Raw genomic sequence first — 12,874 nt, 5'->3', positions numbered from 1 at the left:
GTTGCGGGGGCAGTAGCCTAAGGCGAGAGGCCCAGACTTCCCTCTCCCCAGCCACTTGGGCCAGCTCCTCTGGGGGAATCCCAAGGCGTTCCCTGGCCAGGTGAGAGACATAGTCCCTCCACCGTGTCCTGGGTCTACCTTTAGGTCTCCTCCCGGTTGGACGTGCCCGGAAAACCTCACCAGGGAGGCGTCCAGAAGGCATCCTGACCAGATGCCCGAGCCACCTCAACTGGCTCCTCTTGATGTGGAGGAGCAGCGGGTCTACTCCGAGCCCCTCCCAGATGACCGAGCTTCTCACCCTATCTCTAAGGGAGAGCCCAGCCACTCTTCGGAGAAAACTCATTTCGGCCGATTGTGTCCGCGATCTCGTTCTTTCGGTCACTACCCAAAGCTCATGACCATAGGTGAGGGTAGGAACGTAGATCGACCGGTAAATCGAGAGCTTCACCTTCTGACTCAGCTCTCTCTTCCCCTTGACAGACCAGTACAACGCCCGCATCACTGCAGACACAGCACCAATCCGCCTATCAATCTCACGCTCCAGCTTTCCCTCCCTTTTTAACAAAACTCTGAGATACTTAAACTCCTCCACTTGGGGCAGGACCTCATCCCTGACCCGGAGAAGGCATTCTACCCTTTTCCGAATCAAGACCACGGTCTCAGATTTATCTTTTATATGATGTAAATAAATCAGGCTGGTGTGTATTTAGAGCTTTACCACGTCTCGCCACATCTAGCTACACTCACATTTCTCTAGCTTTTATACTTCTGGGTATTTTTAGACAATAATGGAATTATAGCCTTACAGATTCAATCTGCACAAATTACTGAGCCTCAGTTTGTGTTGAAGTCGAGCTTTTCTACTCGTAGATTTTTATAAAACTTTTATTAACCTTTTAGACAAACCACTACTCGTCTACTTATGCACATCTAAGATGCAGTTATAACGGAGAAAGTTTGAATGTGCTTGTTTCCGCTTTTTTACCCAATTTGACCCGTAAAAATGTTTTGAAATGTCACCAAATCTGTGGGAGTCCCAACGCATTGGGAGACGACGCGTTGTGCCAGAGCGTTGGTTTCCGACGCCCGCGGTAAAACGCACATTTAACCAATTTTCATTTTTCGATGGGTGTGAGAATGTGTTGGAATTTGACAAGTTTAAAGGCGTTACCAAAATACCTCAGGCAATCACTCCTTCACCCAGATACTTAAAGAGGTTTAATGGTGTCATTTAAGATCTGAAATCAATCATTACAGGAAAAATACTCACGTTAACCCATCATTCATTCATGCAGAGCATTGGACACATTATTAAAACACTTTGGATTTAACCCTCCCACACTCTTTATGGGTGACCCCGTGAGGAAAGTTGACCATTGAGCAGGATTGATGGTTTATCCCTTGAGGTCCACGTGGCAGGGGTGAGGTGGAGCTCAATCCTCACCCCTGCCACATGGACCCAAGGGATAAACCATCAATCCTGCTCAATGGTCAACTTTCCTCGCGGAGTCACACCCATTAGTAGCCTGGCAAGCCAGACTAAATAAATGTGTTATATAGTCTGGCAACGCTCCATTGACGGCTCTCGGTTGTGGGGCGGGTTCTACCGTTGTCTTTCAAACAATCTCCGCATGCTACTGGACAATGAATGTGACATACGCACCTCAACAGCTATCGGTAAATGAGGCGGTCCGCAGTTTAAGAAGGAGAAAACACATCATTTTTTCTAAAAAAAAAAAAAAGCACTAAAATACATCTATCTGCTCCTGATTCTAATGAAGCCCAGGTTCTAATAGTCCAACATGGATGTAAAAGCCATTTCAAACGAGCTGTCGCCATCTTGTTTCACTCTGTTGCATCATCCCACCCACCAGGCATATGGAGTGCCCTGATTGGCCCACAAAGCGGATAAAGCTGTGATTTGTTCACTAAGCAGATAGAGCACTATGATTGGCCCACCATTATGGACCAATCACAGCTCTTTATGTGTTCGAAACCCCTCTAGAGAGCTGTGATTGGCCAGCCAATTGCTGTTAGGGACTGCAGAGGTTCCAGTGGAGCGTTCCTAGACCAAACTTTGCAAAGCAAGAATTTGGTCTAGTTCACTAGACTAATCCATTAGGACAGTGGGAGGGTTAAACGTATTGTTCATTCACAAGATATGATTGTATAACACTGATGAAATTATAAAGTCATTCATGAGCCAAGGAAGATCATTTTTGTTCAGAGAGGGTAGATGAGAAGTCCTGCGTCTTTTGCAGCCTTGAGGACTCGTGACGTACCGCAGGATAAATCAAGAACATCGGCTCAACAGGTCAATCGGCACCCCGGTGTCAGAGTGACCCATATGAAGAAGTTTGGCCTGTATTGTAAGTTAAAAGTTGACTTCTGGTCATTTTGATGAAATACTTGGCCCTTCGGTACGCTACGCAGTTCTCAGTTGTTTGGCAAAAATGTTTGAGACTTGTTGGAGACACAAAATCACAAGAAAAACGGATTTTCAGTTTGGCATCCATCAAAACTGCAAATGAATCATGATGACACTGGTGCTAATTATCTCATCAACATTCATTCAAAAAGTGTCTCAATTTGTTCTGATTTTATTTTCAGTTTGGTCTCAGGCTCCTCTTAAAGACCTGAGAAGCGTTTCAGACGTCTGTGATGGAGTTGAGATTCTTCAGGAGCATTTCGGGATGCTTGGGTAACTTCTCACAAATATCTCCGACAGTTGCAGCCTGGCGAGATTCAGACCCGTTTCTGTGTCGGATTGTTTATGTTTTATAGTTTTGTGGTCTACGCTCGCGGTACGAGTACTGTAAGGCGCCGCGGCCGGCGGACATGCTGTCTGCCATGCTTTGCTGAAACCGTTTTGATGCTAAAAGCTCCAATAACTGTGAGGTTTTGGTGATTTTCTGTTTCGTTGTTAAAGTTTATTCAAATTATGTTTGTTTGTAGTTTATTAAAAATGAACTCCAGTTGATTTTCTTCACCAAACGAACAAAAAAGCTCCAAATTCAGCAGAAAATTTTAATCATCTAGGTGTTGGCTTCTCTTTAATCGATATAAAGAATAAAACTGATCTCTCCAGCAGATTCTAGATAAAAACATATTTTAACTGTTGTCACAAATTATTTTCTCATTTGGATTTATGACAATTTTTAATCAGCTCCAAAATATTTTTGAAAAATAAAAAAGGAATCAAAAATTCTTCAGCTCCTCAAATGAGCAGAAATATTGAATTATAATCAGATGAATCCACCAGCAGATAATTTATTTAAACTTTATGTTTCTGAGTGCAGAAACTCCTGTTTTATCTGAATATTTAAGAAACATCTGAAAAGTTCTGATGATTTGAACAATTTTAGTCTTTGAAACTTTAGAAAACTATGAAACTAATATATGTTTTTTTAATTCAGAGTAAAACTTTAAATTAGATTTTTATATTCATTATTGCCACAAATAAGTAAAAGAAAAATGTAAAAAAAAAAATTCTTAGTCTTTTCTTTGATTTGGACACTAAAGGGTTGAAGTATTTTGTTTTCTGATTATTTTGTTTGCTTCCACGTCTGTTTTCTCGTGTTTTTGTGCCCAGAACTAAAATAGTTTTTAAATTTTCACTTAGCAACAATGCTAACATTTTGTCTTCTTTTCACCTCCTCAGTTTTCCGTTGTTCTCGTCCTGCTTTTCATGAATCTAGAATTATTTTGCACACCTTCAAAAACTTTTCTGATTCAGAAACAAATTTCTTCTGTCTTGTAAAGTTTCTGTTTCTCACAACAAGCTGTCTTAAGAGCACCTGCTGGTGTTCTTTGTGGCTCACGACGTGTCGAACTGAAACACCGTAGCATGTCGCTCCGAGTCACGCACATGTTTTCTCCTCTATGCAGAAAATATTATTTGTTCTTTTGAACTCACAGGACTGTTAGACTGACAACTTTTCACAGTTTTTATGCTTCTTTTTCTACATTTGAAGCTCGTGTACATTCTGTATGATGTAGGGTTTAAACGTGAGCAGAAATCTACTAACGTGTGTTTCTGTGATGTTTTTTTTTTTACACGTGGAATGAAAATAAAACTGTTTTACCAGCAAAAAGCAGCATGATGTTGGATATGTTGCTAAATGGCGCCATCTGGTGGTGAATATTTATACAGCTAATAAAAAACTGGAAATCCGTCCAGGGTTTTATTTATGCATCATAAATAAACGTATCTCTGTCTGAAGAGACGGTCTTTAATCACTTTACATTTCTGTCTTCTTTAGCTGCAGGATTTTACAGAAGCTTGTACATAAACATGTTTCTGTGTAAATGTATTTAAATTATTTAAACAGGTTTCTGATTTGACTTTCAGACAAACATTAAGGATTTATTATCTAGTTATTAAAGATGCGTCAGGTAATTAGATTATTGCTTCTGTAAAATACGATGTATGCTTATGAAGCTGCCTTGCTTTGCCTACAAAGAGCAAGATCTATAAAATAATAAAACAAATGATCATAACTAGAGTAGTTCATGAAACACCGCAAGAAAATGCCTACTAGTGATTAGAAATGCTTCAGATCTGAGAAAATAACTTCATTTATTAAGTGTCTCCTATAAGGCTGGTAAAGTACCACATAATAGTCTAATAAGTTGATTTTTGACTTATTTAAAGTTTCCAGTGGGTGAGAAAAACTTCTCAGAGATTTCTGGGGCGCACTTCTTCGGCTGTCCTGAACTCGGGACCCTGGACCCTGGAAGTTGGACGACGTCAACAAGACCGAGGAGTCCGACCCAGCCCTCAGAGGCGGCGCGCTGCGCTCATTCCGACGCCAAGCTGCTCGTTTGTGCGTCTTTACGCGTCTTTCCTTGCTGGCAGACATGCAGTTTCCGCGCGTAAAAGCGCACCGAGGACGAGTTTGGGGACCGTAGCGGATAGTTAAAATGTTGGCCAGAAAAAGCATCATCCCGGAGGAGTTCGGTCTGCCGGGTCTCGTGTCTCGAACGCCCCGAAAACCGGTGTTCAGGGACCGCGTGAACAAAGCGCGCTTCATCGCCAAAAACGGCTCGTGCAACTTGGCGCACAAGAACATTCGCGAGCAGGGCCGATTCCTGCAGGACGTGTTCACCACGCTAGTGGACCTGAAGTGGCGCTTCACGCTGGTCATCTTCACCACCACGTTCGTGAGCAGCTGGCTGCTGTTCGCCATGAGCTGGTGGCTGGTGGCGTTTGCGCACGGAGACCTGGACCCGGAGCGGCAGAACCTGAGCCACTGCGTCACCGACGTCAAGTAAGAGACGCAACTGTTAAAGTTACTCAACTTTATTGAGTTAAAGTCTGTTTGATTTGTTTTATTTTTCTTCTGACTGTTTTCTGTCCATTTACTCGATCCAACTTCCCACCCTCTTCCTCTCTATCCCTCTCTCTCTCTGCCTCCCTCTCTCTCTCGCGCGCGCTCCCTCTGTCTCTCTTTCTCTCTCTCTGCCTCTCTCTCCTCTCTCCCTCTGTCTCTCTCTCTCCCTATGTCTCTCTTTCTCTCTGCCTTTCCCTCGTCTCTCTCTCCTTCTCCCTCTCTCTCTCCCTCTCTCTCTCTGCCTCCCTCTCTCTCTCTCTGCCCCCCCTCTCTCTCTGCCTCCCTCTCTCTCGCGCGCGCGCTCCCTTTGTCTCTCTTTCTTTCTGCCTTTCCCTGCCTCTCTCTCTCTCCCTCTGTCTCTATTTCTCTCTGCCTCTCTCTCTGCCTCTCTCTCTCCCTCTCTCTTCCTCTCTCTCTCTCCTTCCTGATTTTGAGAAGGAAGATGAAGGAAAAGGCTAACGGGCATCAGCATTGCTTTACCATGCCTTAGTGTCGTCAGTTATTAATGGAGGTAAACTCAGGGTTTACACCTCAACAGTAAAACTAGCATGAGGGATTTCATTTAGAATTACTGAACCTCAGATGAACTCATAAACATCTAGTTATCAACTTTTCACATGATTTTAAACCATTACTTGATGAATTTATGTTTTTGTGCTTTTGACTTTGTAGTCGTTCTATTTGAGGTTTCTAAAAGCATTTTCTATCATCAGGTCAGATTTTATCTGATCAAAATATCATTTTTATTGTGAATGTTTTTGTCTGAGAGAACAAACCTGAAAGTGTCCAAGTAAGCTAGCCTGTCGGGTAGCCGAACTTTTTCTCATTAATTCATCAAAGATGTTAAAATCTGCAGTATCTCATGGCGGGTGATGATCTGTGTAGAGCACATACGTCAGACTCAAGGCCCGCGGGCCAGATGCGGCCCGCGGAGCATTTCTATGTGGCCCGCGAGATAAATATCAAAAATATATTAAAACTGGCCCGCTGGCCGATTTTACCGCAAATACTTCAACTCCCATGATGCTTTGCGGTGTCAGCGCGGAGCCGACGCGCCCCTTCCTTTGTGTTTTTTCCAGCCCGGTGTCAGCAGCTCCGCTGTCTCGGACAAGCTAAACACTCCTCTCACTCAGTGCCGAGTTCACTCAGCTGTTTTCTGACATTGAAACCCAGAAACGGAGATTCTAGCCGCTCAGTAATGTGTTCACGACTGAAAGAGAAAGTTTTCCAACTAACGTCCAGACAGAGCCGATATAACTCCAGCGAACAGCGACACGCTCAAACCAGCATGACTCTGTGGTTGCTGTTGCTTCCTCCCCGACACACAACAACGCGGTCAAGCTGCTCAGACATGTTCATCAGCACAAACCTATGTGAGCACCTGTTGTCATCTAATGTTGTCGTTATTATGATGAAGATGAACAAAACAACAGGAGTCTCCTCCTCAGCTCAGATCAACCCCATGATGCAGGTATCTGGCTCGAACAGGTGAGCATCACAGTAAACCAGTGGAGCAAACTGAGCTTTAAATATGTTGGTTTTATGCTCTTTTTCTGCTCCAAAACATGAACGTTAACAGGTGAGGTGTTGCATTTTCATTTAAGATAAAATGATATTTTTATTTTGTTGTTGGCCCGTGAGAAAAAATTCTAAAGATTTAAAGATTTAAAAGATTTTAAAAATGCTGATTATACCACAAGTAATGAATACCACTGATGCCTTTTATTTAAAACTGACTTGTTCGTGTGTAATTTGGTTATTCCACATTCAGCGTTAATGCAGAAATAAGTTTGTTTCCAAATTTAAAGGTTCAAAATTGCATATATATTGATAAAGAAAATGTGCAAATTTGCCGTCACTTTTTCAAAAAATATTAAGTTTGGCCCTCGACTCCGTCCCAGAGTTTCATTTCGGCCCCGTTTGAGTTTGACACCCCTGGTGTAGAGAAATCTGTGTGGTGGCCAACTTGAGTTGGGATGAATTCAGTAGTGATAACTTTCCAACAGTTTCATTACAATCTGCTGGTGCTTCATGAGATGTTTCACCAACAGACACAGACGGAAACACGGTGGCGGCAGTATCATGCTGTCTGATCCCTGACATGGCTCATGGAGTCATTTCAGACCGAAATGTTTCTTTGTTTCAGCAGAAAAACAATAAAAAGTTTTTATGTTTGTTCGTTTCTGAAAACGGTTCTTCCTCTCATCAGGTCGTTCACGTCAGCCTTCCTCTTCTCCATCGAGGTTCAGGTGACCATCGGCTTTGGGGGACGGATGATAACGGAGCAGTGCCTGGCGGCCATCATGGTCCTTATTTTGCAGAACATAGTTGGACTCATCATCAATGCAGTCATGCTGGGTACGGCGTCTTCCTGTAGTGATTCATTTTCTATCATGTTCTTCGTAAAATCGCTTCCATTGGTGGCTTTGGCTCCTCAGGTTGTATCTTTATGAAGACGGCCCAGTCCAATCGCCGAGCGGAGACGCTGATCTTCAGTCGTCACGCTGTGATCGCCGTGAGGAACAACTGCCTCTGCTTCATGATTCGTATCGGGGATCTGAGGAAGAGTATGATCATAGGAGCCACCGTCAGACTACAGGTGTCTGGACACTGGTTTAAACAAAATGACTCACCTCTATGCACTCTTATTTCTACGCCGTCACCTCTGGTCCAGCCTGCCTCTACTTTAGCATCAATAGTAGCTGCACCATTACATCTTTACACAAAAGCATCTTAGTTAGAAGGAAAATCCAATAATGTTGGGAGTAAAGAAAAAGTATCAAGGATAGAGCTCCTGATGCCGAATGCTCCTGGATTCAAACAGCATTTCCCCGAGTGCAGGCAGTTTGGGGGGTCCAGTGTATCCTCCCAAAAGTCTCCGACATGCTTTCCTGTTTAAATCAGTGACGTGGTAACGGACATTGTTCTGAGAAGAGCTGGTTTAACGTGTCCAACGCTTAGACACGCCTCCTTACATTTAAATGTCCCAACCCATGACTGTAGAAGTACTGGACCAACCCTCCGTGATGTCACCCACCACCGCCATCTTGGCTGTGTCACACGACTCGTCACTCCCAGATAATACAAAAATGGGCAGAGAGGTGGAGCTGAAAGCGGGCTGTGAAGATGTGGGCATGACGCCCCTGGGGTATCAAACTCTGCGCCAATGCAGCTGCGAGCTAACCGCGCTGACCAAAGCTAACGTAGATTTGGTTGAGCGACTCTAACGTAAAGCACGCATCAACTCTCTGAGTTGTGGAGTTCCTGTGCTCTCGTTCAGAGAGCTCCACAGGCGACCAGCACGGCTGCAGCCTTTACAGCGATCAGAGGAAGACGGTACCGAGTCTCTGTAGCCAGTCCCACCAGCACGTCATATTCAGCCCATTTTTGACCAAGCAGTGTTATGTTAAAGGCACAGCAACAGAAATATGTTACCTTCCAAAAATCATAGCTGCTGGTCCGACTGTCACTGCCTGGCCTTTGGAAACCATCTTTAAAAAACATAATACATTCACAACTAACAGTTTAGTTGTATAAAACCCTACAGGTGCATGCAGTAATGAAGGGTGTATCTAAAGAAAAGGGGGGGTCTCATAATGGGGTAGTCCTGCACTGCTACCCTGTGGAAAGACTAATTATGGCAAAAGTTAATGAAGTCCCATTATTTATCATCATACTGGTGAAATTAAAGCTCCAATTGACCCATCCCAGTGTGAAGTGGTGAGCTGCAGGCAGCTGTGGCTGCACTCGGGGAGTATTTGGTGGTTTTGCCTGTTTAACCGAGTAGCATTAGCTTTTGATGCTATTAGCAAACCCTTCTGGCTTTTAACAAAGCCACTTAGAAACATCTTTGTTCTGCTTTTATCAGTTTACACAAGCACAGAAACATGTTTCGGGACTAAATTAGAGGTTCAAATTAAAACAATCCCACCTGATTCAAAGATTTAAACATCAAATTGATTTTAATCTTAATTTCAAATTTTTACAAAAACAGAGATTGTTTCCTAACTAAGTGCTGTTTTTGGCACTATGATTATTCTGGGATTTAGATTTATTTTAACTTTCATAAAAAAATATAATATTAATAATAATTATAATAACAATAATGATGATAATAATAATAATAATAATAATGAAATAATAAAAATGTCGTCGTCATCTTCCTCCGCTTATCCGGGTCCGGGTCTTGGGGGCAGCATCCCAACTAGGGAGCTTCAGACCGTCCTCTCCCCGGCCACCTCCACCAGCTCCTCCGGCAGGACCCCAAGGTGTTCCCGGACCAGATTGGAGATGTAACCTCTCCAACGTGTCCTGGATCGACCCGGGGGCCTCCTGCCGGCAGGACATGCCCGAAACACCTCCCCAGGGAGGCGTCCAGGAGGCATCCTGACCAGATGCCCAAACCACCTCAACTGACTCCTTTCGATCCGGAGGAGCAGCGGTTCTACTCCGAGTCCCTCCCGAATGTCCGAGCTCTTCACCCTATCTCTAAGGCTGAGCCCGGCCACCCTACGGAGGAAACTCATTTCGGCCGCTTGTATCCGCGATCTTGTTCTTTCGGTCATCACCCAAAGCTCATGACCATAGGTGAGGATTGGGACGTAAATCGACCGGTAAATCGAGAGCCTGGCTTTCTGGCTCAGCTCCCTCTTCACCACGACAGATCGGCTCAGCGTCCGCATCACTGCAGACGCCGAACCAATCCGCCTGTCGATCTTCCGATCCCTCCTACCCTCACTCGTGAGCAAGACCCCGAGATACTTAAACTCCTCCACTTGAGGTAGGACCTCTCTCCCGACCCGGAGTTGGCAAGCCACCCTTTTCCGGTCGAGAACCATGGTCTCAGATTTGGAGGTGCTGATCCTCCTACCAGCTGCTTCACACTCGGCCGCGAACCTACCCAGCAAGAGCTGAAGGTCAGAGCTGGATGAAGCTAGGAGGACCACATCATCCGCAAAAAGCAGAGAGGAGATTCTTCTGCCACCAAACTCGACACACTCCACACCACGGCTGCGCCTAGAAATTCTGTCCATAAAGATAATGAACAGAACCGGTGACAAAGGGCAGCCCTGGCGGAGTCCAACCCTCACTGGGAACAGGTCCGACTTACTACCGGCTATGCGGACCAAACTCACGCTCCTCTGGTAAAGGGACTGAATGGCCCTTAACAGAAAGCCACCCACCCCATACTCCTGGAGCGTCCCCCACAGGATGCCCCTGGGGACACGGTCATAAGCCTTCTCCAAATCCACAAAACACGTGGATTGGTTGGGCAAACTCCCATGCCCCCTCCATCACCCTTGCAAGGGTACAGAGAATAAAAATGTTATTAATAATAATAATAATAACAACAATGATAATTAAAATTTTATTAATAATGATGATGATAATAATGATAATAATAATAATGAAATAATAATAATGATAATGATATAATAATAATATTATTAATATTATCATTATTATTATTAATAATAATAATAATCATTGTGGCAAACCAGATCCTGTGTGTCTGATACTTGCTTTAAATTACATCTGAATACATTTGGTTTGAAAAATTCTAAGTAAAATTAGCATTTTTAAGTGATTCCTGCTAAGTTTTAAATGAAAATGTTGATTATAAACCAAGGACTATTTGCAGGTGGTGAGGAAGACCACGACCCCGGAAGGCGAGGTCATTCCCATCCATCAGATCGACGTGGAGGGCAACAGCCTGTTCCTTCTTGCTCCGCTCATCATCTGCCACGTCATCGACAAAAACAGGTTCTGTTCAAGTCTTCGTTGAAGAAATGACCTACAGTATTATCTAACTGAAAATGTGGTTAGTTAGTTTGTTTTTACTCGGTGATTTTGAGGGAAAGGTGTGTGTGTGTGTGTGTGTGTGTGCGTGTGTGCGTGTGTGTGTGTGGGGGGTTCTGCTCAGTAGCTCCATCTGCTGGACAAACACCTCCTTACAGCTTAGAACTGAATGTGACTGTGACGTTTTGATGGTCCCAACAGCCCGCTGTATGACCTGTCAGCCATGGAGCTGCAGTGCAGCGACCTGGAGGTCATCGTCATCCTGGAGGGAGTAGTGGAGACGACAGGCATCACCACTCAGGCCCGGACCTCCTACGTCTCAGAGGAGATCCGGTGGGGTCACCGATTTGTTCCCATAGTAACGGAGGAGGAGGGTGTGTACTCTGTGGACTATTCCAAATTTGGAAACACAGTAAAAGTGAGTTTAAATATGGCAGATGGTATGACATAGTCTAATGGGCCATTCCCATTTGTACCGGATTGGCCCGGGCCGGGTAGCCCCAGTCGGCCCCAGCCTGGCCCGGTTGATTCCACATATCCTTGCCTTAAGCCCATGTGGGCTGATTCTACCCACCAATCAGAGGCTTGCTCTAATGGAAGGTGTGAATTTGCTGTCAGCAGTGGGTGTGTTGGCCCTGGTCGGCCTGAAGCAGACCCCCTCCAGAAGAGGGCTGAGAATGAGCCTTGGTTGGCCCGGAAAAATACCAGGCCATCCAGATATGTAAACAACCTACGCTACCCGGCCCGGGCCGACCCGGTACAGATGGGAATGGCCCATTAGTTTGACAGCAGGTATGGAAATCTGAGCCAAGGGATAAAACTGATGTTCCTGCAGGTGGCGACACCGAGCTGCAGTGCCAGGGAGCTGGACGAGAAGCCCCACATTTTAATCCAAACTCTTCAGAAGAGCGAGCTGTCCTACCAGAACTCGCTGAGGAAGCGGAACTCCATGAGACGCAACAACTCCATGAGAAAAGTCGCCGGGAGCAGCGGGAACCTGCGCAGGAACACCTCAGGGCTCGTTACTGTGGCCAGTGGAATGTGCCACCGCTAAACCCGGGTGTACGCCGTGTGATTTTTGGAGCTTTTCAGTCGATTTTCCTCTGCGAGAATCTTTGAGGTCGGGGCGAGTTTTGCATTGTGTAGTATAAGTGGGGTAACAAGTGGCGAGTAACATCCCATGGCCAGCTCCCGATCGACAGTCGTGTAGTTGCACGAATACCAAACATCGTCAGGTTATCGCTCTGCTGAAGCAGAGCTCCGACCCAAAAGTACCTGAACCGCTCACACAGCGCTTGCTTCAACACGGCTCCCCAGCTATTTTCACATCAACACACGTTTCATTTCACACATTTCTCTGCACACAATAACAAGGATTGTCAGTTTGCCGTATTTATGTAAAATAAAACGGATCCCAAAAGTTTTCTTCTTCTTTTTTTTATCATCCTTCCCTCACCATCAAACCCCTATGTGTCTGTCTACGGCAAGCCTGAAGGACAACAAACTTCGTATAAAGGTTGAGATAAAAAGACAACAGTCTCCCAGGGGCGCCTCCAGAAAACTTTGATAAGGATGGCACTCGTAACTGAGAGTTTAGCCTGTGGCGATGCTTTGCACGTGTCCGAAACACCTAACCCAAATTTGAGACATACAAACATTTCAGAAAAATGCATTTCAGCTATTTAAAAAGTTGTTTCAAAATTAATTTTACAATTTTATTTTTAGTTTAATTCACCTGCTGC

General features: G+C 44.7%; 1 protein-coding gene across 1 annotated transcript; it reads left to right on the top strand.

Annotated features, from left to right (window-relative positions):
- Positions 1 to 4,707: 4,707 nt before the first annotated feature.
- kcnj8 (potassium inwardly rectifying channel subfamily J member 8) lies at positions 4,708 to 12,414 on the top strand. The gene is made up of 6 exons (XM_054739828.2): positions 4,708 to 5,270; positions 7,543 to 7,691; positions 7,772 to 7,932; positions 10,975 to 11,096; positions 11,334 to 11,550; positions 11,968 to 12,414. The coding sequence occupies exons 1-6, from the start codon at positions 4,924 to 4,926 to the stop codon at positions 12,184 to 12,186; spliced, it is 1,215 nt and encodes a 404-aa protein (XP_054595803.1). The 5' UTR covers positions 4,708 to 4,923; the 3' UTR covers positions 12,187 to 12,414.
- Positions 12,415 to 12,874: the final 460 nt, after the last annotated feature.

This window comes from Nothobranchius furzeri, chromosome 1 (genome assembly GCF_043380555.1).
Source record: "Nothobranchius furzeri strain GRZ-AD chromosome 1, NfurGRZ-RIMD1, whole genome shotgun sequence".
In the NCBI taxonomy this organism is placed as follows: domain Eukaryota; kingdom Metazoa; phylum Chordata; class Actinopteri; order Cyprinodontiformes; family Nothobranchiidae; genus Nothobranchius; species Nothobranchius furzeri.
The sequence above is the reverse complement of the archived record's forward strand: the minus strand, read 5'-3'. Positions and strand labels throughout refer to the sequence as shown.

What these genes read in the sequence shown, in the direction of transcription:
- kcnj8 (XM_054739828.2), top strand. Translation starts at nt 4,924, where the DNA reads ATGTTGGCCAGAAAAAGCATCATCCCGGAGGAGTTCGGTCTGCCGGGT. An exon ending in CATCAATGCAGTCATGCTGG is followed by an intron (nt 7,692 to 7,771) that starts GTACGGCGTCTT and finishes TTGGCTCCTCAG; the next exon opens with GTTGTATCTTTATGAAGACG. An exon ending in GAGCCACCGTCAGACTACAG is followed by an intron (nt 7,933 to 10,974) that starts GTGTCTGGACAC and finishes GACTATTTGCAG; the next exon opens with GTGGTGAGGAAGACCACGAC.